The sequence below is a fragment of the Cydia fagiglandana genome, chromosome 6, assembly GCF_963556715.1.
Source record: "Cydia fagiglandana chromosome 6, ilCydFagi1.1, whole genome shotgun sequence".
NCBI lineage: Eukaryota > Metazoa > Arthropoda > Insecta > Lepidoptera > Tortricidae > Cydia > Cydia fagiglandana.
The window spans coordinates 10,680,548-10,705,810 of record NC_085937.1 but is presented as its reverse complement, the minus strand read 5'-3'; the positions used below and the strand labels follow the sequence as shown (position 1 = coordinate 10,705,810).

Genomic DNA, 25,263 nt, shown 5'->3' with positions numbered 1-25,263 from the left:
ATATTTTGTTTTATTAGATAAAACTTCTTCCTTCCAGTTTCTACTTCACCACTTTCGTCGACTTCTTTAACACTGTTTTATGCTCAGTCGTCTGTTCTCCTGTTTCTTGCTCTTCGTAGTCTTCGTAGTGGCCGCCGGCGTCCCTATTGCGTGCGTATGTCTTTATATGAGGTGCGCCGGCGGTAGATGTAATTTAGATGTGAGTTGTTTTTTACACCAGACGTGGATGAATGTAAGAGTAGCAAGAAGGTGTGCGGCGACCACGCCGTATGTACCAACACGGTGGGCAGTTTCGTATGCGCGTGCGAACCGGAGTATACAGGCGATGCGCGCGCGCCACACGGCTGCCGCGACGTCGACGAATGCGAAGCGCTGGAACGCCCCTGTGGGACGCACGCCGTCTGCGAGAATGCTGCGCCCGGATACAACTGTATCTGTCCTCAAGGATACAGAGCCAAACCTGATCCACAAGTAGCCTGTGAACAGGTAAATAAAAAGACAATTGTTATACTATGTTTGCATAGTCAGCTCAAAGATCAGACTTTTATAATGTTATTGCATAGGTATTATTTACATTAATTGAAATGCTTTCAGATCGACGTCAATACTCTATGTAAATCTAATTTTGACTGTACAAATAACGCTGAATGTATAGAAGATCAGTGTTTCTGTAAAGAGGGATTCGATGCAAAAGGATCTGTTTGCGTTGATATTGATGAATGTGCTACAAAAACATCGACTTGTGGAGAAAATGCTATGTGTATTAATACGCTGGGATCTTACGAATGTGAGTGCGCTACAGGTTTCGTAGGGTCACCACCGACAGTAAAATGTCGCGCTCCGTGCGATGATGTGAAATGCGGAGATCATGCCTACTGCAAACCAGATGGCGCTGAAGCTTATTGCGTATGCGACGATGGTTGGACTTTCGACCCCACAGACATAGCAGCCGGTTGTATCGATATTAATGAATGTGACACCTCTGTTGGACCAGTCGGCCGCTGTGGTATAAATGCGAGATGCTCAAACACATTGGGTAGCTTTATGTGCCAGTGTCCAGAAGGTTATACTGGAAATGCATATAAACAGTGCATAGATATCGATGAATGCCAAACTGACGGAGCATGCGGTGTTGGCGCAGAATGTATTAATCGAGATGGTTCATACAGCTGTGAATGTGCTGAAGGCACTGTGCCCGATCCTGATCCACGAGTACGATGTGCTGAAATCCTTTTATGTAGAAATAATGATGAATGCCCCGGTAATGCTATATGCGATCAAAACTCAAGATGTTTGTGTCCAGATCCTAATGTTGGCAATGAATGCAGGCGTAAGTAATATGTATCACCCTATAAGTAAATAAATACATACAGTCAGCAACAATTAGAAATATGCATATTAGACCAAGAAAAGTTTGCTCGTATTATAGCAGCATACGCAGTGCAAGTGCAAGTGTTATTATACTACCAAATTTCATAGAAGTTTGATGTTTAAAATAACTCTTGAACGTGTGCTATTAAAATCGTTGCAGACATGTCTTGATCTAACTCTATCAAACAAATACAACTTAGTAATAAAACCATTTACTTAACGTTACATTTTGTTTTTGACTGTAAACCATAAATACATACCTATAATAAACACGACATTTGAATTATAATTTACAATTTATTCGTCTGTTGTAGATCCTTGCGAGACTTTACATTGTGGTAGCAACTCCGAATGCCTATTGACAGACCAAACGGCTCAGTGCACGTGCCGAAGTGGTTTCACTGGAAACCCGTCATCTCTCGGAGGTTGTCAAGATATAAATGAGTGTCTTTCTAATCCTTGTGGCACTGGAGCTGTGTGTAAAAATTTACCTGGAAACTTCCAATGCGAATGTCCTGGCAGTTTCCATGGGGACCCTTATATTGATGGATGCGTGCCAGGCAAAATGCCAAGTGAATGCAGTGACACTAATCCTTGCCCTCTCGGCGAACAATGTATATCACACGACGCAGAAAATGTTTGCATTTGCTCTCAAGGGTACATTCGTAGTAAAGAAACGGGTTTGTGTGAAGATATCAACGAATGCACTCAACATGGACACTCCCCGTGTGGTCTAAATGCAATCTGTAAAAACCTGCCGGGAAGTTACGAGTGCAAATGCCCCTCAGAATATAGTGGCAACCCTTATAACCTATGTGAAATGTGCAATGATATTAATTGCCAATGCCAACCACCATACAAAGTTGTAAATGGTAATTGCGTTCTATCAGGGTGCTCAAAGGATAAAAAATGCGGGAAGGGTGCCGACTGCATAGTTATTTCAGACGGAGTAAGTTACTGTGCTTGTCCTGCCGGATTTTCTCAAAGTCTCGATGGTTCATGCGAAGATATAAACGAATGCACTGCTGGTCAGCCTGTGTGCGGAATCGGCGCGGAATGTATGAATACAGTGGGTTCTTTTATTTGTAAATGTCCACCAGGTTATGGTCAAGACATCACTACTGGGCATTGTAGCATAAATCAAAAACGTTGTATTAGCGATTCTGATTGCTTTTCTAATGAAAAATGTATCGAACCTGGAAAATGTGTTTGCCCACCGCCATTTTATCTAGACGTAACTGACGGTCAAAAGTGCAAAAGTCCATGCGAGAGGTTTACTTGTGGAATTAATGCAAAGTGTACGCCCAGTGACCCACCTAGATGTATGTGTATGGCGGGATTCGAGGGAGATCCATATACAGGTTGCACTAACAGAAATGAATGTCATAGCGCTCCCTGTGCGTATGGTGCGATATGTCACGACAAAAAGGGTGGTTTTCAATGTGAATGCCCTCAAAATATGATTGGAGATCCTTATAAAACCGGATGTGAGTATAAATAATTACATATAGTAATATTGGTCAAATAATTATTGTATTGGTAATCATTTTCTAGCAATAATTAATTTTGAAATTGTTTTTCATTCTGGTTGTAGGTAGCGTCGAGGAAGAGCCGACACAGAAACAACTTTGCAGCTCAGACAATGAATGTCCAAACACGCTATCATGCTTGAACCGCACTTGCCTATCACCTTGCGGCAGTGTTTCTTGTGGGCCTAATGCCTTTTGTGAAGTCGATAATCACGCAGCATGGTGTCGCTGCAATCCTGGATACACTAAACCTGAAGGTGGAAAGTGCATATCCGGTGAATATTAACTTTAATAATAACAGAAAATGGATAACCTATACATAAACTAACATGTTAATAATCATGAAAATCAATTTCCAGGGTGCGACTCATTCTCATGCGCTTCTCGTGCACAATGTATTATATCAAAGTCAGGGCCAACATGCGTGTGCCCTGAGGGCATGGTAGGAAATCCATTTCCGGGGGGCTCTTGCAGAAGAGACGTGTGCGGGCCGGGCGCGCCGTGTGAGGAGCCCATGTCTTGCGTGGCGGGGCGATGTCGCCAGCGCTGTGAAGGCGTAGTATGCGGAGTAGGCGCCTCGTGCAATGAACAAAGTGGAAAATGCGTTTGTAATGATTTCTTTGTCGGAAACCCTGATTTGCTATGCATGCCACGTAAGTATACTCACTCTTAAATTCAACTTTCATAATATGTTCGTATCCATTTCACCTTCAATAAATAATATTTTATATTTTAGCTATTTCACCACCAACGTGCGAACCAGGATGTGGGAATAATGCACATTGCGTTTACGGGCTTTCAAACGCTTGTAAATGTAACAAAGGTTATACTGGGAATCCGTATATAAAATGCCTCCCTCGGAGACAAATAACTTGTGCTAAAGCATCTTGCGGTCGGAACGCTGTTTGTCAACAAACACGATCACATGTCGAGTGCCTCTGTCCACCAGGTTATATTGGAAATCCAAATCTACAATGCATTGATATAGATGAATGTAGCTCTAAACCATGTGCTGAGAATGCAATTTGCATCAATACCCCAGGAAGTTTCAGTTGTATTTGCAAAAGTCACTATGTGGGTAATCCGTACGAACTTTGTTCGCATGTATCCATTTCTAAGTGTACCGAAGGCAACAGTTGCACTTGTACTCATAATGCTACATGCCCAGATGGATACATATGTGAAAGATCCAGATGTGTCGATGCTTGTCGCAAAATGTCATGTGGCCCGAAATCAATATGTGAAGAAGGCATTTGCCATTGTCTACCCGGATATACAGGAAATCCCAACAACTTGCAACATGGGTGTGTTCCCGATAATAAGTGTATGACAGATGGTGATTGCAAAGACACTGAAATATGCTTTCAGGTAGCAAAAAATTTAAGAAAATGCGTTGATTCTTGCAGTAAGTTGCAATGTGGACCTAATTCATTATGTGTTAGCTCCAATCATCAAGCTCATTGTTTATGTGCTGAAGGGTACGTGGGCAAAGCAAATGACGTTAAATCTGGTTGCTATTTAGAGCATGGCGAACCAAATGTAATTGAATGCAATGGACACAGCGACTGCACAGAGCCGCAACTTTGCATTCCGGTGGATGGGTCTACGAATAGGTGTATAGATTTATGTTCAACTATAGCTTGCAGCGCTAACGAAGTGTGTAGAGTGATAGACAATAGTGCACGCTGTGATTGCAAAGATAATTTCCGTTGGAATCCTGTAACTTCTATTTGTGAGCAACCATCTACTCCAAGTTGTGAAAAAGATGATGACTGCGACGACAACAAGTCATGCCAAAAAGATGTACTCGGTGTAAGGAAATGTTTTGACAACTGTTTGGCATTTAGTTGCCCTCAGAATTCAAAATGTATAACTAGACGCCATAAAAGTCAATGCGAGTGTTTATCGGGCTTTATAGGAAATCCAAATGATCGTGATGGATGTTTACCTATCAATAAAAACCAATGCGTCGATGATGCACAATGTCGAGAAAATGAGATTTGTAAATATGTTGGTTCTATTAAAAAATGTACATCAGCTTGTCAACAAAAAATTTGCGGTCCGAATGCTATCTGCGTTACCAATAACCATGTTGCAAAATGCCAGTGTCCATCTGGGCCCTTTACCGGCAATCCTGATGATCTAGAAAAAGGATGCCAATCAGTCCCATGTATATATAATACGGATTGCTTAGCCCACGAATTGTGTAACCGTATGACACATACTTGTATGAATGCATGTGCCGAGGATTCTTGTGGTGATAATGCTGTATGTATAGCAGAAAATCATAAAATAAGTTGTCAATGTCCAAGTGGTTATAAAGCGGATCCACTACCAGAGGTTAATTGTAGAAAGATAGAGGTCTGCAATCCAAACCCTTGTCATCCAACTGCCATCTGCGAGCCACATCTTACGTCGTACACATGTAAATGTCCTGTTGGATTGACAAGTGACAAAACAGGAGTATGTAGAGTTCAGGACGATTGTCCTAATGGTGATGATGACTGTCCTATAGAAGCAACCTGCGTCACAGGACGATGTGTAAATCCATGTGACGGAGCATGTGGTATAAACTCTCTATGTAAAATTGTAGATAGAAAAGCTATTTGTTTGTGTCCCGAAGGTTATGAAAGCATTCAAGGCGGTAATGCTTGCAAGAAAAAGTTGCTAACATGTGATAATGATGCTCATTGCGACGGGGATGTGTGTTATAATGGACAGTGTTTAACTGCTTGTAAAAACTCCAGCCAATGCGATAAAGGAGATATATGCATAAAGAATTTTTGCATGACACAATGTGCGAAGCATTCTCAATGTGGCATTGGACAAGCATGCGTAGGCGGACAATGTTTAGTTGGCTGCAGAATTAATGACGACTGTGCCAGCGAAGAATCTTGCATAAACAACAAATGTGTTAATCCATGTCTTGCAACACGAGTGTGTGGTCCGAATGCTATTTGTTCAAGAATTAATCACAGTACAAAATGTGAATGCCCACTCGGATTTGAAGGAACGCCTTCTCCTCAACAAGGCTGCGTACGGATACCAAGTGCGTGCAGTAGAACATCCGAATGTCCACCAGATCATATGTGTATTGGATTTTTGTGCCAAGTGCCTTGTCAAGATAACTCTGGGTGCGCGATTGGTGAGAAATGCAGCGATAATAAATGTCACAAAATCTGCCACTCCAGTGGCAACTGTTTGCATGGAGAACATTGCAGTTCAGGCTTATGTATACCTGGCTGCAAATCAGATGCAGATTGCCTTAGTAACCAACGATGTAAATCAACAACATGCCAATGCTTACCTGGTTTTAAATTAAATATTGACGAATGCATTAATATCAATGAATGTTTAGACACTCCATGCCATCCATCAGCTCAGTGTGAAGATACAATAGGGTCTTTCAAATGTATTTGCCCAACTGGAGCAATCGGTGATCCTTATAAAACTGGATGTATACTACCAAACCAGTGTAGACGAGATGAACAATGTGACAGCTCACTTGCTTGTATACGAGGAAAATGCCAGAATCCTTGTCAGACTAAAGCATGCGGGTTGAATGCAATGTGTTCAGTTCTAAACCATAGAGTTGCATGCTCTTGCAAAAAAGGATATCTTGGCAATCCACTAGACAAAAATATTGGATGTTTTAAAGTGGAATGTGTCGATAGTTCAGATTGTTCCAGTGATAAATATTGCAATAGTAGAAGTAACAAATGTTCCGGTAAGTTTTTATTATTATTTCCATAGGTTAATGATATGATTATTTAAAAATTACGTAATTAATTATATAATTATGTTATAATTTGTACATTGCTTTCAGATAAATGCGATGATTCTGCTTGTCAAGGGGGTACGTGTAAAATTATAAATCATAAATCAACGTGCACTTGCCCAATAGGCTTTAATTTGAATTACAATGCCTGTGAGGATATTAACGAATGCGTGAACAATCCTTGCCCCGCATATTCAGATTGCGAAAATTCACATGGATCTTATGCATGTAAATGTATTAATGGAACAATATTAGACACAAGTAAAGGCATTTGCAAACTACCCGGCGATTGTTTTTCAAATAATGACTGCTCGGAAAAAACTACGTGTATTAACAATCGATGCATCAACCCCTGTCAAAAATCGTCATGCGGTGAAAATGCGCAGTGTATCGTGGAATCACATAATGCTATTTGTGAGTGCCTGCCAAATAGCCAAGGGGATCCTTACAAGAAATGCACTAAATTCGAATGTACAAAAGATACCGATTGTTCGTCAGAAGAAGCATGCGTCAACTATAAATGTGTAAACTCTTGTAGTATTCCACGAGCTTGCGGCAGAAATGCTGACTGTCTTTCCAGAAGCCATATCGGACATTGTTCGTGTTCACCTGGCTATACTGGGGACCCAGTGCTTGGGTGCGTCCCAATACAGTACTGCACTGATGACAGCAGATGTTCTTCTGGCACTAAATGTGTCGATAATTTGTGTGTCGGTACGTAAACTGTGGGACTAAAACATTTATTTTTGTTTTACTCGACGTATCCTATTTGCTTACCCGTTTTATTTGTTGTAGGTTTGTGTAAAAGCTCAAGGGAATGTTTAAGTGATCAAGTTTGTATTCAAGGAACATGTCGATTAACCTGCAACTCTAATAATACCTGCCCAGATTTTCAATTTTGCTTAAATAGAGTTTGCACTAAGGAAGTTCAGTGCATGGCCGACGATGATTGTGCTGAAGAAGAAAAATGTTCTGTAAGCAGAAATGGAATTCCGCAATGTGTCAAAGTATGTGACGGACATCCATGTGGACGGCAAGCTAACTGTTTAGGTCAAGTTCATAAGCCTGTTTGCTCATGCAAAGCTGGGTATTATGGAGATCCACGACAAAGTTGTAAAAGAAAACAATGTGATGTTGATAATGACTGCACGGATGACAAATTGTGTGATAAGAATATGTGCAAAATAGCATGTCTTATGAGTAACGACTGCGGAGACAATTCAGTTTGTTCATCTGAAAATCATAAAGGTGTATGTTATTGCCAACCCGGGTATACTGGCGATCCTCACAGAGGTTGCGTGGAAATTAATTGGTGCGAATCTAATACTTGTGGGAGTGGAGCTGAATGTAAGAACACACGAAACAGTGCGCTATGCACATGTCCTACCGGAACAGTAGGCAATGCTTACGAGGAAGGATGTCGTAAAGCACAACAATGCCGATATAATAGAGACTGTCCAGCTGCCGCTCGCTGTACTGTTACTGGTGCTATAAGCAAATGTACAGGTAAGTGTCAGGTATAATGTGATCGAATGAACAAATGTAAATTTTGATTTTCAGACTTAAAGATGCACTATAAAGGTGCGTACTTATGATGTTCATTTATTTTTTAGATGCATGTGAAAACATAATATGCGGTAAAAATGCAGAATGTGTTGCCGTTCGACATATGGGACAATGTAAATGTAAAACAGGCTATGCAGGAAATTCTAACTCTCCAAATGGATGTAGCCCTCGTGAAATTGCATGCACTGGGAAAACAGACTGTCCTAATGACAAATACTGCCATAAAGGAATTTGTAAAGGTAAACACAATTTTGAGTCAAATCTAGTAAAATACATATATGTATACCTTATGTATACCAATATAGAAATATTATTATACGCTAATTTGAAATATTTGTTTGCAGCTCTCTGTCTTTTGGATGAAGAATGTGGTTCATCAGAGAAATGCATTACTGGACAATGTTTGGATCCATGTCAGGTGGAAAAAAGCTGCGGTTTGAATGCTATCTGTCGGTCTGAAAATCACGTGGTGCAATGTAGCTGTCCACATGCATTTACGGGAAATCAAGATGTAGAATGTGTTCGAAGTGAGTTTTATAATAAAAAAAAAACAGCCAAGAACATATCGGACCATGTTAAGAGTAGGGTTCAGTATTTGTCTCTCTGTCACACATGGGGGCTTTTTTATACATAACATATACCGTGTACAGTCAGCAAAATTATTAGTTTAGTATCCCTGTATACATAAACTTAATCAGAAATACATAAATGTTAAATTTATAGATCATCTAATATATTATTTCAGTTCCTCGTTTATGTGGTGGCGCTGGAGAATGTGAAAATGGCCACATGTGTCATGATTCAATGTGCGTTCCCCGATGTAAAGTGGATGAAGAATGTGCACTTAATGAACGGTGTTCTAAAGGAGCTTGTTTATGTAAGTGCATACATTTGTATTTTTTTTATTGCGTCTAGGCACTTCTAGGACCCGTTCACTAATGAATAATACCTTTTTTTTCAGTGACATGTAGAGTAGATAATGACTGCTTCTTAGGACACATATGCTTAGGAAATACTTGTCAATACGGATGCAGGCATGACGAAGATTGTGGTCCTGATGAATTTTGCAAAAACAATTTTTGTGGAAACCCATGTGCCAGTAACATAAATCCTTGCGGACCCAATGCACTTTGCTCAGCAGTGGACAGGAAAGCACTCTGTTCGTGTCCAGATGGTCTTATACCAAACCCGACACCCAATATAGGATGCGTGCGAACGCCCACATTACAGTGCCGCATGCATACAGATTGTTCTGCTGGTTGGAGGTGCGAGGACGACCGTTGCCGGCCGGCTTGTACGCTTGACGGCGCTGAGTGCCTTCAGGGCGAACGGTGTGACGCCGGGGTGTGCCGTTACGCGTGTACTTCCGACGAGCAATGCTCTGACGACGAAGTATGTGATAGCCGCTTATGCGTAACAGGGTGTAAAACAGATTCGCACTGCGCAAACAATCTTGCGTGCATATCAGGACAATGTAGTGATCCTTGCACTGAACCAGCTACATGCGGCTCTAACGCTTTATGCACAACTAAAGATCATCGCCCTGTTTGTAGTTGTCCACCAGCATTAGTTGGAGACCCAAGAACTGTTTGTAGGAGAGAAATGACCCCTTGTGATCGAAATAAGAATTGTGCAGATGGATTTAGCTGTTACGGCGACACTTGTCATCCATCTTGTAGAAGGTGAGAATTGTACACATTGAGACATTGTTAAACAGTATTAGTAGTAGTCGTTTTCATCATTAGCTTATAAAATGAATAGACTGGTCTTATTTTTCATAAAATCGATTTCGACTGGCAAAGCATATTACTTTTTGCAAACGGGTTTTTTAACCTAATTAGACCCCGCTGAATCCGAATTTGCCGGTTTATTAATTTTAATTAATTATAATTAACTTTCCCTCTTTATTATCTTTTTAAATATTGATCCCTGCGAAAAGTGTACTGAATCTTTATTATTCAAAATTTTGTGTAGATTATTAACGTCTAACAACATTTTTTGATATTGGCCACCGTTTATGAATTATTTACGAAAACCTAAAAAACTGGACCTTAGAAGTGATTATAATTAAATTTCCCACTTTAAAATCTCTTTGAATATTGATCCTAGCGAAAAATTGTACTGAATCTTTCTTGTAGGCAATTTTATGCAGATTATTTATGTAATAGAACATTTTTTGCTATGCGCCACCGTTTAAGAATTATTTACAAAAAACGAAAAAAAGTGACCTTTAATGTCTAATATCTCACTTCCGGTCAAGATTTCGATCAAGCAACCGGTAAATTCGGATTCAGCGGGGTCTAATTAGGTTAAAAAACCCGGTTGCCAAAAAGTAATATGATTTGCCAGTCGCATCAAGGAGAGCGATTTTGATTTTTTTTGCCTAGTCTAGAATATCAAAATTGTTTATGTATTATTAATATAACACCAACAATTTTCAGTGACGTCATATGTTTATCTAACGAAAAGTGCATTCGGGGAATATGCCGAGTTGTATGCAATAGTGACGAAGCGTGTAGCGATGGGCAAATTTGTGAGAACAGAATTTGTAAACAAGGCTGCAGAGATGACAACGCTTGTGATGAATCTCAAGCCTGTTTCAACGGCCAATGTAAAGGTATGGTACATTCGTAAATATGTAGTAAATATTCAGTTACATAAACTACTATCATACTGTTGATAAATCAAAACATCATATACATATTTATTTTTCCTTTTTTTATTGTGGGACTGAAGTGCCCCAACTTAAGTACCCACGACGGCCACGACGCCATACTAGCCGTATAGAAGAGTGGATACTTAAGTTAAATTAAAGCACCGACTATGCCACATTTAACTGGTATCATATTCTAATACTGTTTTAGATCCATGCAAGGAAAGCGGTTTATGCGGCATTTGTTCAGAGTGCAATGTTTTAAATCATAGAGCACAATGTAGTTGCTCCAGAAATTTCACCGGTAATCCTTTAGTGGAATGTAAAAGAAAACAATTGCAGTGTGATGGATATTGTCCATGTGATGACAGTGGATATTGTATATCCCTATGCGATGATAATTTGGATTGTTCATGTGGAGAAAAATGTGTTGACGGCGGTTGTCGAACATTATGCTCATCGAAAAACAAATGTCCTCAACGACAGATATGCGTTAAAGGTGCATGCATTCCTGGGTGCAACAATGACAGAGATTGCGGAGATGACATGTTGTGCTTCGCAAAACTTTGTCAGCCGGCTTGCCAAGAAAAATCATGTGGGAAAAATGCAGTTTGTTTGCCGACCCACCATCGAGCCGTGTGTAATTGCCCTAGCGGATTTTCAGGTGATCCATTAAGCGAGTGTAATGCTTACGAGTGTCAGCACGACGAAGAATGTGGTGCCGATGAAGTGTGCGTGGAAGAAGGAAAATGTAAAAATGTTTGCGTAGGCGCATGCGGAATCAATGCTATCTGTCGTGCAATGAACAGATCACCACAGTGTTCTTGTCCGCCAAATTATTTAGGGAACCCTAAATTAGAATGTTCTAAGCCAGCAGCTGGCAGCTGCTTGCGGAATCCTTGCGGAATAAATGCGCGTTGCCGGGATTTCGACGATGGTAGTTACGAGTGTACATGCCCACCTAACTGCGCTGGTGACCCACAAAAACAGTGCTTCTGTGGTGCTATGGAACCCTGCGCATACAAAGCGTGTGGGACGAATGCGCAGTGTCGTATTGGGCATAATAAGGAAACCCAATGTTACTGCCCACGCAACTACCCTAACGGTGACCCAAATATAGAATGTAAGTAACTCGGCGCAAATCAATCATTGAGTGAATTTATGTGATTAGAGTGATGAGACTCATTGATGTCAAAGCTTTTAATAAGTACATTATTTGATTGAATTCAGATTAATGACATTGCGCTAAATTTTTACTGGTCGACGTATGAAACAACCATCATAATTGGAAAACTAACAACATTTTAAGACTTTAAAATACTTTTACAGGTTCTCAAGAGCGTAGTGTGGTTGATTGTCGAACAACTGGTTGCGGAATCAACGGAGAATGTTTGAGAGAAGGAGCAGAGTTTGTTTGCCATTGTATTCCTGGCACGGAAGGACAAGCAGATATTGAATGCCACACTAGTGAGTAAATACATATTGACAAAATACGACTTAAGATCACTTGTATAAATGCACGACAAAGATATTCGTCATCTAAAACATAATGCAAAAGTGTGTATGCTATTGTATTTCACTTGAGAGATACGGCAAATCAGAATATTGATATTTTTGAATATTGCCTGCTAAACAGGTAAATGTGGGTAGATTTATGTTAGCATTCAAATTAAAAGATACTATCATTTAGAGAATCACCCCACACCACGTATGTAAATACAATGGTTTTTGGGCAATATATATGCATTAAAATTTGGGTGTCAAAGGATGTGGAGGAATCATGCAATAAATAATAAAAACAATTTATATTATTCACAACGACGGGACAATCGCTTAAACTTAAGTTTTAAGTTTACCTCCGACATTTCGAGGACGGCGTTGTCCCCGTACTACCCGCAATTGGTTTATTAACTTGAACGTTTTGACCACTAGGGATGTCACCGGATCAACAACCTACACGTCTAGTGCACAAAACGTTCAAGTTAATAAACAAGACCAATTGCGGGTAGTTCGATAAACTCGAGCGCCTAAAAGATGTTGATGTCAACTTTAGCTAGTCTTCTCCGAGATCACGGGGACAACGCCGTCCTCGAAACGTCGGACGTAAATTTAAAACTTAATTTCACGCGATTAAGTCGTTGTGAATAATAATGAGTAAAAATATTGAAAGTTCAAATCAGTGTGAAACAATTCTTGTTTATACTTGCTTTTCTTATAATAATTACATCTTTAGATACCCCGATTGTAAAGAAGATATTCGATTATTATACTAAAGATACGATTAACACCCAAGTAGAAAACCTACACAGTTTGGTTAAAATGGGTGGATGATACAACCTGTAATTACTGTAACATGTTGTCTTAGTGGAAGCATTCTCACCGTTCGTGCTTGAATTATCAAACAGTCGGTAACATTTTGTTCGGCTTCATGTACATATCGCTTGTATTATAATATACCGTTATATACATATCTCTCGTCATAAACTATCAGTTTCAAAAAGCATGCACTGTCTCGTGAGAAAGTTTCCTCTTCGCGGCTGAAGGTACCGCTCTTTCGACTTTGCTTCCTTCTTTCACATCTTCCTAGGTATCGAATGTACGAGCGATAAGGAGTGTCCACTTGACAAGGCCTGCCTGAGCTTGCATTGCGTGGACCCTTGCACTGTTCGCGGCGCGTGTGGTGAGGATGCGCTGTGTGAGTCGGTGGCGCACCGACCGCAATGCTCGTGCCCACAGTGTTACGTAGGGCAGCCACGGGTGGCCTGTCGGCCTGATCCAGCCTGTACACCATCATCAGAGCCAAACTCTACATTCACATGTTCTCCAACTAAGTCTTGCCCGCATCGATTGGCATGCGACTTTGATGCAGGCCAGTGCCGAAATCCATGCCTGAACTACCAAAACTGTCGTAGAAACCAAAAGTGTGAAGTTAGAAATCACGAACCCGTTTGCGTTTGCCGCAATGGATTTGCATTAAATGATAAAGGAGAATTAACTTGCGCACCGGAAGATGCAGAATGTACACGGGACGAACAATGTCCTTCTAATGCGGCATGTCGTAATTCCAAGTGTGTGAATCCCTGCTTGGCGTCAAAGGAACCCATGTGTCCAAAGGGAAAACAATGCGAAGTTGTTGAGCACAACGCTATCTGCGTGTGCATCGAAGACTGTCACACCGCAGTATCAATATGTTTACGAGACAATGGGTGTCCGCAAAACTTGGCGTGCAGAGACTTCGAATGCAGAGACCCTTGTAAAGGCGCTTGCGGTGGTGCTCCATGTTCAGTAGAAGACCACCATCCAGTTTGCAAGTTCTGTCCTAAAGGATTCACACACGATCAAAATCATGGCTGCATTAAAGGTAATTGATAGAGCTGCAATTTTAAATACTATTTAGTGAATCTTAGTTTATTAGCATCTTGTACCAATCTTAATAATCTTTTTTTCTTCATATTGCAGGAAATGTTGATAGTTATACTTTATGATTTCATGCGAGCTCTTTGTCTATTTCTTTCCTTTTTCTAGCATGTATCTTGTTGTTTTTTCCACAGTTTGAACTTCTTCTGTATCAGGTAGTTTTCAAGCACGATAAACATATTTGTGTAAATATACATACATAGACATACATTTATCATATTGAAAATAACTTCCACTTAAACATTTTGGTGATGGTTGTGCATGCATATACCTACCTTTTAACGCTTCTGAAGCTTTGGTTACAAAATGATAATGCATTAAAGCTGCCACGAGACAGAGTGTGCAATAATATTTTAATTTTACCGCTTACTTAAAGTGCTGTTGTTTAAAGCCCTGTTTTTAATATGATATATTTAATTATTATAATCAGAAAGGTTTGAATAACCTGATACAACATTGGTTATTAAACTTTGATAATTCGTTAATATATTCTATTAAAACAGGGAATACTCGCATTGTACTGCCGTGAGTTTTATTAAATATAATAAAGTATTTAGAATGTGCACTAAAATAATATACCTGTAAGAGTTCTACTTTACAAATTACATACAATCTTATATTTTTGTGATAAATTTGATAAGTCTACAATCTACTTTCCAATTCAGATTTTTTTAAGCAAGCATTCATATTTTTCATAATTTTTATTAGATTTTTCTTATATTTCATTAATCAGTCAGTATAAGCAACTGTCCCAGAAAATGTAAGCTTGTTACAATGATAATTAATCAACATTTCGGTATGTACAGCGTTAGAATGCACTTCGGATGAACAATGCGCGCCGAATCTGGCGTGTGCAGGTGGGCGCTGTGCCAACCCATGCGAGCGTGGCGGTCCTTGCACCTCTGGTCAACACTGCGCCGTTTCCAACCATCAACCCGTCTGCTCTAGAGGTAATTCATGCACAATATTCATTATTTTTACATATGCATTCACTGCCAGCAACCCGCCAGGCGGGCGCTCAGTCCGTAGGCATTTTGCACTACAATATTTGGGTTTACGCTCGTAGCGCGTAGTACGCGCTGGCACTGAATGTGTTAATATGTAGTAATAATATATGTTGTAGATTCTTTTTCAGGCAATAAGTAATTATTATTTTTTATTTGCTAGGGCCTGTTACAAATTGTGCACACTGTCGTCCAGGAGTACCTTGCGACCCCTTTTCAGGGGCCTGCATGGAAAGTAAGTACCTACTAAATATACCAAGGTGTAATATAAATAACTGAACATTTTTAAACAAAAAAACATCATTATAATGTGCCTTAAAGCTTTAACTAAATTAAAATTTAAGACTACCATCTATTCATCCATATTATGTACATGCCATTAGAAACAATTGACGTATCGTGGACTCCTATACTGCTAGCAGGTCTACGGTTGTTCTTAGTAGCTATGTGAATAGCAAAACTAACTCCAGATGAACTGGTAATTGCTATAACTTCAACGTACCTACATTTGTCCGATAAAACGCCACAAAGTTCTGGCTACATTACCTCGGCAGACCCAGTGAGGATTTCGTGACTTTGGGGTAGTTATATTTTCATAGGATCTGATAATTAGTTTTCCTATCAATTACTGATATGTATAATTGACCTAAGCGTATGCCTGTTTAAGCGACTTGATTACTAATTACGATACATATTTTATGACTATTTTGTGTATGAATTAAAATTAAGCGAGTTCCTGACAAATCTGGCAAATAACTTATATTTATAAAATGTTTGTCACTTAAACCTGGCACACGTAATTTACTCTCTATCCTTTTATATTTCCTGTTGTGGTTGGGTTTGGCTATATCGCATGACTCCCTGACGTCTGTTTTTTCATTTCTACTCTCGCTTTTACTTCTATTTGACACATCTCACGAAATAAGAATCATTATCTGCATACATGTAATACATTTTTAAATAAAAAAAATGTGATGTCGCTTTTGTTAATACAAGATTTCTAAATGAATAATACTAACTATTTTATTGTTGCATTCCTATTAACAGATGTTCCGCCTAAAAATGACCCACTAACTGAAATATACCTCGATACAACCACGGAGACCATAAATCTGGGAACAGAAGGCGAAACTGATGTAACTGACACGACTAAAATGTCTTCCGACTATTTAAATTTTACTGACAAAACTACTGTATTGAACATTAACTCAGTTGACGTTACATCCACAACTTATAATTCAGATGAAATGGAAACTATAACAACTAGCGACTCAAACATACCTACTGTAGAATACCGCGAGTCTGGTGTCAAAATTGACTCATACACAGAAACCTCCACTGTTAAAACCACCGTTAGTTCATTAGAAACGACAACCAATAACGTAGAGACAGTATTTTCTACGAACACAATAAATGATATTGAAACTACAAGTACTATGCAGATCCCTAAAACTAAATCAACAGGAACTAATACTACCCCTGAGAGTTCTAGAGTAACTACGGATACTAACATTAATTTAGCAACTCGTCAGCAAGATGACAGTGTAACAGAAATGACTGCCCTTTTTACCGAAACTATAAGCAATTATTCATCTACTCTAGATTCTGATCAGCTAGTAGAAAGTAGTAGTACTGTCCATTTCGAAAGCACGGTGAAACCATTAACAGTCAACTATACAACTAAAAGTTCAACAGCAACGCCCAACGAAAATAAAAATACAAAAACACCAGATAATCAAAGAAAATTAGGAAGCAATTTCACTGACACCGCAAACAGTATGTACAATGTAACAATCAAACATAGGGACATGCCAGAAATCCCTGTTACGACTTTAACAATGACAATTATAGCAAGTCAAACTGATGGGGAAACAGACAATGTTCCTACAGAAAATACAAACGCATTTGCCACTAATCAAGATGAAGATCTTACCACCACCACCACCACCTTAAATAGTTTGCGTACATATTCTACGGCTACTACCACTATTTTAGAGGTTACTAATAAGGAATCGTCTACTTCCCATGAAAACACGAAAGAAATATTTGATTCAACAAGTAACACTGAGGTAACTAAGGATTTAGCGATTCAAACACAGTATACAGAAATATCATTAGAAGACAAAACAACTTCAGTTACTGAAAATACAGTAAACCCTATTACTGTTTCTAGTGAAATTCCTTACACGCAGGATATGGAAATAACTTCATTTTCTACTGAGTCTTATAAAACTTTAAGTACTGAAGTCCAATCTCCACAAGGAATTGATCCAGATACAGAAGAAAATACTACTACAGTACCACTCAATAAAAGTATTAATGAAACCAAAAAAACAGATGTTTTACCAAAAGTCACCACTAACTCAGTTATTGAAAATATGCAACATTCAACAGTTGAATCAGGTCTTGCAACAGTTACTGAAACATCATCTTCTTTATTTTCATCCGGGTCAATTACATCGCAGGCTACATATACAGAAATCGATTCTGTAACAGAGCCTTATACAAGCCTAATAGGTAACATTTCAACAAGCACCGATACAAGTGAACTTAGTAATACCCATGATGTGACATCGAATGATCTATTAACTACAGTGTCATATAAATCGTATGATACAACTATGGACCAACAAACTACCAGTCAAACTTTGGACACACAATCTTTGGCAAGAAATTCAGAAGCGCCCGATCTAAGTGAAACTACTATACTTCACTCGTTAAGTACTACTGAATCGCATACTGAATTCGACTCGACAAAACCGTCAACTTATACAGCACAAAATAAAAGCACAGATTTTTCTTCCGTAATCACCAATATGGTTAGTGAAGACATGCAACATTCAACTGAAAAAGGAACAGTCGAGTCAGTTACTGAAACCTCCACAACTGTAAAAACTGCATTATTTAAATCACCTGAATCATTTGAATCGTCAACTACAAATACAGACACCAAAATAACTGACCTTAATAACTCAATAGGTTCAGATAACTTCACAATAACTGAATATAACTCTGTAACCGAGCCATTCACTAATCCAATAGATGAAGTTCATTATAGCACCGAAACAAGTGGATTTAGCGAAACTGTTAGAGAACCGGGTGATGATATGATTACAGCTACATATAAACCGTATGACACAACAGTGGAAGAACAAACAACCAGTAAAAATTTACACACACAATCTGTGTCAATAGATTCAGAAGCGTCTGATACAAAGGAAACTACAACAAGTCATTCATTAAGCACTACCGACTTGCATAACGAATTGGATTCGGCTAAACATTCAACTTATTTAGAAGACTTTTATATTAGTAAAACCACTAAACCTAGTTTTACAGAAGCTGATTTTCCGATAACTGCTGAGGACAATGAATCGCGAGCAACTTTAATAGATACAACATCATATTTGCCCGATACACAACCTACATATAGCTCTAAATCTCATTATGATTCTACATCCACTGAATCACCGACGAATTCAGAAGCGTTAGATACAAGTAAAACTACAACATATACATTTACGGAACAAGCGATAACTAAATCATCAGACATATCTGAAACTAAAACAACAGATCAATTAACATTTTCAACAACAACCGGTATGGAGGAAACGACTAGTATTTCGACAGATTTTAATAGTATTAGGGACATTACAGATAAAAATTTAGCCAATACGGAAGCGTACTCAGATATCTCATATAAAGGTAAAAGTACCCCAAATGATTATACAACCAAAAGTGAACATTTAACGTCGGAAAACAATTTGTACACGTCTATGGGACGAACAAATGAAATTTCCCGTATACCTTCTTTGAACGATATCACTGAATCTCTTTCAATCAATACAGTCACAGAGGAACTTACGATATCAACTATTTCTATGGCACCTAATGGTGACAGCACAACAGAATCATATTCGACAGAAACATATCCTACGCGATTAATTACACCAAAAGAAACAAATAACATACCACAATCAACCAGCCCTGATGCAGTCATGTCAAATCCTACTCAAAGCACTGTGGAAGATTTTGTGGATGTTTCCTATACAGATAAAACATCAATAAGTTTAACTACTGACGATAAGCAATCTATAACCACTTCTCTTACGCATGACTACACAACTGAATTACCAACAAAAAGTGTTACAGATGAAACCTACACAGAAGGTATAATATATAGCGATTCAGTCATGGAAACTTTAACAGAAACCAATACGGTTACTACGCATGGCGGTATGACGAATAAAAACATAGTAGTTAATACAACAACTGAGAATTATATTACGGATTATACATCTACCAGCGATGATGTAAGGACAAATGTCTATAACTTATCGACATCTGGTAGTAATTCCAAATTATCAACAACAGAAACTATACCAATTCACGTAATTGATACGGAATACACAAAACCTTGGGAACAAGATACTACAAATACCTATGACTTGCCAGAGACGACGACGGCACTGAATAAAGATACAAAAATAGATGAAGAAGATACAACGAATACTATTAGGGTTCACACATCTACCAGCTATGACCAACTCATAATAAATATGAATAATTCTGCAACATTACATAATGTCACTAATATGTCGACGACAAATGTAATGCCGATAAATAAGGATTACGCTAAGCCCTGGGACGAAAGTACACAAAAAACCTACAACTGGTACGAGACAACGACAATCTTAAATACAACTTCCGAAATTGAGACAGTACCCACAACGGGTCATACGTTTTTCGAGGGCATAACTGATGAATATGTGCCTGATGACATGTCGACCGAGAATTCTTATGGAGATCACACTTCCAAGGATGATGATTATCTCACAAATAATGATAATATGGCATCACATGATAGTGATTTTTCGATTGAAAACACTACACCATTTTACGCAAATAATACGGACTACACTAGCCCTTGGGAGGGAACTACTACTAACGCTTATAAAATAACAGAAACAACGCCGGAAATAAAAACTGATCTAACAACTGAAACTAACATAGCGACTGAACTGACGGGTAACACATATACAAGTCCCTCACACTCAACAACTCCCAACGCTAATCTATCATCACGTAGAAAAGATGTAGACATACTAGCCTGGACTGACTCGACTCCATATACTGACATGACTTCTACGGAAACAGCGTATCCGAATAATGACTCTTACAACGTAACTAGCTGTAAAGTGAATTCGAACTGCTCCACGGACAAAACCTGCATTAACGGAGTATGCCAGAACCCATGTGCGATGCAGAGCCTGTGTATAATGAACACGACATGTATCGTTGTCGACCATGTGCCCCTGTGCATGTGCGATGGGATCACTGGGAACAACTGCGTAAGAGGTATGCTACTACGATAATTTGCATACATGTAAGAACATGTTATAGAAAGTCATATAGGTGTACATTTTCCAATGACAATATAATATTTTCAGAACTTTGATGGTTTTGTTTTATCGGACAAATATGTACAGTACACGTTTACCATTTGTTTCACCTATAAGTAGTTGTAAATAAAGACACTCTAATATACTGTAATATCTTACTACAAACGTAACACATTTACTAATTTACCATCTAACACACTAGCATCACCTGGGACACCTAAGGCACCAGAGCCATGTCAATCTGACCGAGACTGTATACAGACAGAAGCCTGCTTTATGGGACTGTGTCAAAACCCCTGTGGTTTTAAAAATGTTTGTGGTATTGGAGCCAATTGCCACCCTATCAAGCAAAGACCGATGTGTTCATGTCCCGCTGGACAAGATGGAGATCCTGCTGTTAAATGTTCACCTAAAATAAGTAAGATTTAACTCACACTAATAATTAAGTAATATTTACTACAAAATGCAATACGTTAAAGACCATCACTTACAATACAATTACGGTATTTGTCGTTTGCAGTCATTTTAATTGACGAATCTACTGCCACCGTATGAAATGGATGTAAGTGAGGTATCTAACTTATTGTAAAATTATTTGTGTATAATAATACAGTGTGCATCGAGGGGGGGAAGTGAAATATTGGAAACGGGGTCTTTAGATTCATGACAGCCGCAGACTGGAGAGAATTAAAGACTCTAGTTTGCAATATTCTTACCCCCGGAGTTACACACAATATTTTTCATCATACTTGCGAAAAAAAAAACAAAATTTTAAGGGAAATCATTCTTAAATACGGTGACATTTCGAACATTCTACCGCCATATGAGTTTGTGGCATAATTAAAAAGCTATAATTCCATGGAGTTAAAGGTTTTTTTCACAATCCATAACTCCCTCGGGAACAATATAGGCCATAGTCCTTCAGTACACCTGCATGAAATAAGATCTTTTCGAGCAAGTGTGATGAACAATAATTTTAACGGGTTATTGTTATTTCAATCTTAATCATTCAAGAGGTTTGAAACTAAATTGTATTCATGGGTGCTATGCGGTTGGGCCGTAAGTATTTAATGTATATAATCTATGTCTTTTAATTGCACAATCGTCTGTAATTTTTGTATAATACATATATTTCATTGCGCACAGCCGGTTGCACTAGAAACGAAGATTGTCTCATCACCGAGGCTTGTATAAATAATGCATGTCAACTCCCATGTGCCATACACAACCCATGCGTGCCCAATGCGGCCTGTATAAATACGAATCATGGCTCCGACTGCAGCTGCCTTCAAGGTTTTCAAGGAAACGGATATGTTGGATGTGTGCCAGGTAAGCTTATTTGCTGGAAATTTTGCGTCGTGGATAACATATCTCAGCAAACAGTGCAAGTTAATGAATGAATTTATATGATTTTAGTTATTGACTCATCGTCAGTATGTCAATATAATGAAGACTGTCCACCACATCTGCTGTGCGATCGATTAAATAGAGTCTGCATAAACCCCTGCTCCGCAAACAAATGCGGCGATAACGCCGAATGCGTCCCTTCAAACCATGGTATTCAATGCCAGTGTCTTGAAGGATACACGGGTAACGCTTATTTGGAATGTTATCAAGGTAAGAGTAATTTTTAAATATACGTACTGCTCAATGTTTAACAAACTGTATCTAAAGAGGTTAGAAATATTAACGTTATAATGATTAATATATGAAAAATAAAGTACGTAGCCTAAACAATTCCCCTTTACAGGACAACATGTTTACATGAAAGTCCCACCCGATGTACATATATATTCTAATTATTATTAAGCTACTATAAGTATACTTAGGCCACTTGCACCATTCCACTAACCCGGCGTTAACCGGTTAAACCTAGGGTTACTGGTTACCAGTACAATTTAACACTGGGTTAACGGTTTCACCGGTTAACCCCGAGTTAGTGGGATAGTGCAAGTGACTCTTAGTCGCGCAATTTTTTTTTTCAGTACAAGGATGTAGATCCGATAATGAATGTGCAAATTCCGAGGCATGCATAAACGGTAGATGTGATTCGCCTTGTAGATGTGGCATTAATGCTATTTGCGATGTTATAAACCACCGTGCATCTTGCAAATGTCTACCAGGATACAATGGAAATCCCATGCTAGGTTGTGATCCTCCAGTCAACCCATGCATCCCAAATCCATGTGGAATTAATGCATTGTGTGAGATAGACAATGGAAATCCCATATGCTACTGTCCTAAAGGATCGACTGGTAACCCGTTCAAGAATTGTAGTAAGTTATAAGACAATATTTATTTATTTCGACATTATATTTCCACGGAAACTGAAACAGATGCCATTACGAAGTAATAAATACTCCCACAAATCTTGTGGTGTTTTACTCTTACTATATACTCTGAACGTGATCACGTCATATTTAAAAAAGTGGTTGTTTTGCTTTCAATTAACATCAATGAAAACTTATTTTAGAAATATAATAACTTAAGTAAACTTTGTCTCCTGTTTCAGTACCAGAAGGCAATGAATGTGAGCCCAACCCCTGTGGGCCAAACTCAGGCTGTCGGTTAATAGACAACAAACCAGCTTGTTTCTGTCTTCCAAATTATGAAGGAAATCCCCCTAGACAAACTTGTAGACTACCGACTAATCCTTGCAATCCTTCACCTTGTGGACCGAATACCCAATGTACCGTATTATCAAATGGCTTTGCAAAATGCACTTGCCTGCAAGGTTTTATTGAAAGCCCCAACACAGTAAGAGGTTGTATAGAGGCTCGTAATCCTTGCGATCCAAACCCATGCGGATCAGGCGCGCGTTGTGACCCTAACCGGGCCCCTGCATGTTACTGCCCTGAAAGTACTATTGGGAACCCCTACAAATCTTGTAATCCTCAAGGATATTTGCCACCTGATACCACTTTATGCAATCCAAGCCCTTGTGGTGCGAATGCTGACTGCTACGTAAGTAGTAACCGAGAAATGTGTTTCTGTAAATCTGGATTTAGTGGAGATCCATATGTTGGTTGCCAAGCTCAACATAATCCCTGCACACCAAATCCATGTGGACCGCAAGCCATTTGTAATGTTAACTATGATGGTCAAGCTTCTTGTACATGTGCAGGTGGTAGCACTGGTAATCCATACGGCGTTGAAGGCTGTCTTTCACGAGAATGCGAAGTAGATGATGAGTGCTCCGCTAATAGAGCTTGCATTGGATATACGTGTAGAGACCCTTGTCCAGGTGCTTGCGGTTTAAATACTAAATGTCATGTTGAATCCCATCGTCCAGTGTGCGTATGTGAAGATGGACTTATAGGGAATCCTTTACTCTGCTGCTTGCCTCCGGAATCTCACAAGGCAATATCACCATGTAACAAGGTGCAGTGCGGCATTAATGCAATTTGCCAGGATAACGGAAATGATGCTCAGTGCTACTGTCCTACGGACTTCATTGGAGATCCATATGTTGAATGCAAACTAGAATGTACAATGAATTCAGATTGCCCATCGAATGAAGCGTGTGTCAATAATAAGTGTGCTGACCCCTGTTTAACTAAGAATGTTTGTGGTCTAAATGCAGTTTGTCTCTGCTCCGATCACACTGTATCATGCATATGTCCAGATGGTTATATAGGAGATCCGTTGGTTCAATGTACCTATCGACGTAAGTATATTATTGTACTTGAAATTGTTTAGGTATGCTCTATATTTTTAGCTAACATTTCTTATTATTTTCAGCAATTATCATTCCGTCTGATAACACTACTGCACAGCCATGCACTCCGAACCCTTGTGATCCGAACGCCCCATGTGATACTTATGGAAATCAATTTGCAATTTGCGATGTTTGCTTGGGACCAGACGCTATCAGTAATCCATCATGCAGGCCAGAATGTGTCCTTAATTCAGATTGTGCATTTGATAAGGCATGCTTAAAGAATAAGTGTATAGATCCATGTCCTGGTTCGTGTGGTATGAATACCGAATGTACTGTTTATCGACATGATCCGATATGTCGATGTATTAAGGACTTTGAAGGAAATCCTTATGAATATTGCAAACCCACAACGAGACGTAAGTGCTTTTTTTATTTCAAGTTCAATAGATTGATATAATATATAACAACACTATCTACAGGATGTCTTGTGAATAATGGACAAGCTTTTAACCACCGGTAACTTTTAACAAGTTCCGTGGTATTCGAGACTCTTAACTTTCCTTTGTTTTAATACGTAATCCCGAGAGCGGTATCAGTTGAAATTTCGCGAGTATATTTAATCTTTGTAATTCGAGTAACACAAATGAAGATTTTTTAATACAATAATTTGATTTGTAGTTATATAAAAAATTGTACATTTGAATGATTAAACACGAGACATTTATATAGATTGAGAGAAATTATACATCTGTAATGACAAAGTTATATTAAGTATTTTTTGAATCACTAATATACAAGGTGGAAAGATAAGTCGGGTTCTGGAGGGAAACTACCTTAAATCCTTAAGCTGGCTCATTTTACTTAAAGGAGACATGCCTTTAT

General features: G+C 38.9%; 1 protein-coding gene across 1 annotated transcript in view; it reads left to right on the top strand.

Annotated features, from left to right (window-relative positions):
- LOC134665191 (uncharacterized) overlaps nt 1–25,263 on the top strand; it is a 138,238-nt gene that overhangs the window by 33,376 nt on the left and 79,599 nt on the right. Inside the window, exons 9-33 of the mRNA XM_063522058.1 lie at nt 221–486; nt 595–1,330; nt 1,686–2,858; nt 2,966–3,175; nt 3,260–3,553; nt 3,637–6,627; nt 6,727–7,392; nt 7,474–8,184; nt 8,292–8,483; nt 8,589–8,771; nt 8,990–9,121; nt 9,206–9,926; nt 10,686–10,861; nt 11,109–12,020; nt 12,227–12,364; nt 13,485–14,258; nt 15,121–15,264; nt 15,482–15,553; nt 16,366–20,676; nt 20,923–21,138; nt 21,867–22,049; nt 22,137–22,337; nt 22,706–22,996; nt 23,233–24,387; nt 24,462–24,797. Of these exons, the coding sequence (XP_063378128.1) occupies nt 221–486; nt 595–1,330; nt 1,686–2,858; nt 2,966–3,175; nt 3,260–3,553; nt 3,637–6,627; nt 6,727–7,392; nt 7,474–8,184; nt 8,292–8,483; nt 8,589–8,771; nt 8,990–9,121; nt 9,206–9,926; nt 10,686–10,861; nt 11,109–12,020; nt 12,227–12,364; nt 13,485–14,258; nt 15,121–15,264; nt 15,482–15,553; nt 16,366–20,676; nt 20,923–21,138; nt 21,867–22,049; nt 22,137–22,337; nt 22,706–22,996; nt 23,233–24,387; nt 24,462–24,797 (17,184 nt within the window). The remainder of the gene's footprint in view (nt 1–220; nt 487–594; nt 1,331–1,685; nt 2,859–2,965; nt 3,176–3,259; nt 3,554–3,636; nt 6,628–6,726; nt 7,393–7,473; nt 8,185–8,291; nt 8,484–8,588; nt 8,772–8,989; nt 9,122–9,205; nt 9,927–10,685; nt 10,862–11,108; nt 12,021–12,226; nt 12,365–13,484; nt 14,259–15,120; nt 15,265–15,481; nt 15,554–16,365; nt 20,677–20,922; nt 21,139–21,866; nt 22,050–22,136; nt 22,338–22,705; nt 22,997–23,232; nt 24,388–24,461; nt 24,798–25,263) is intronic.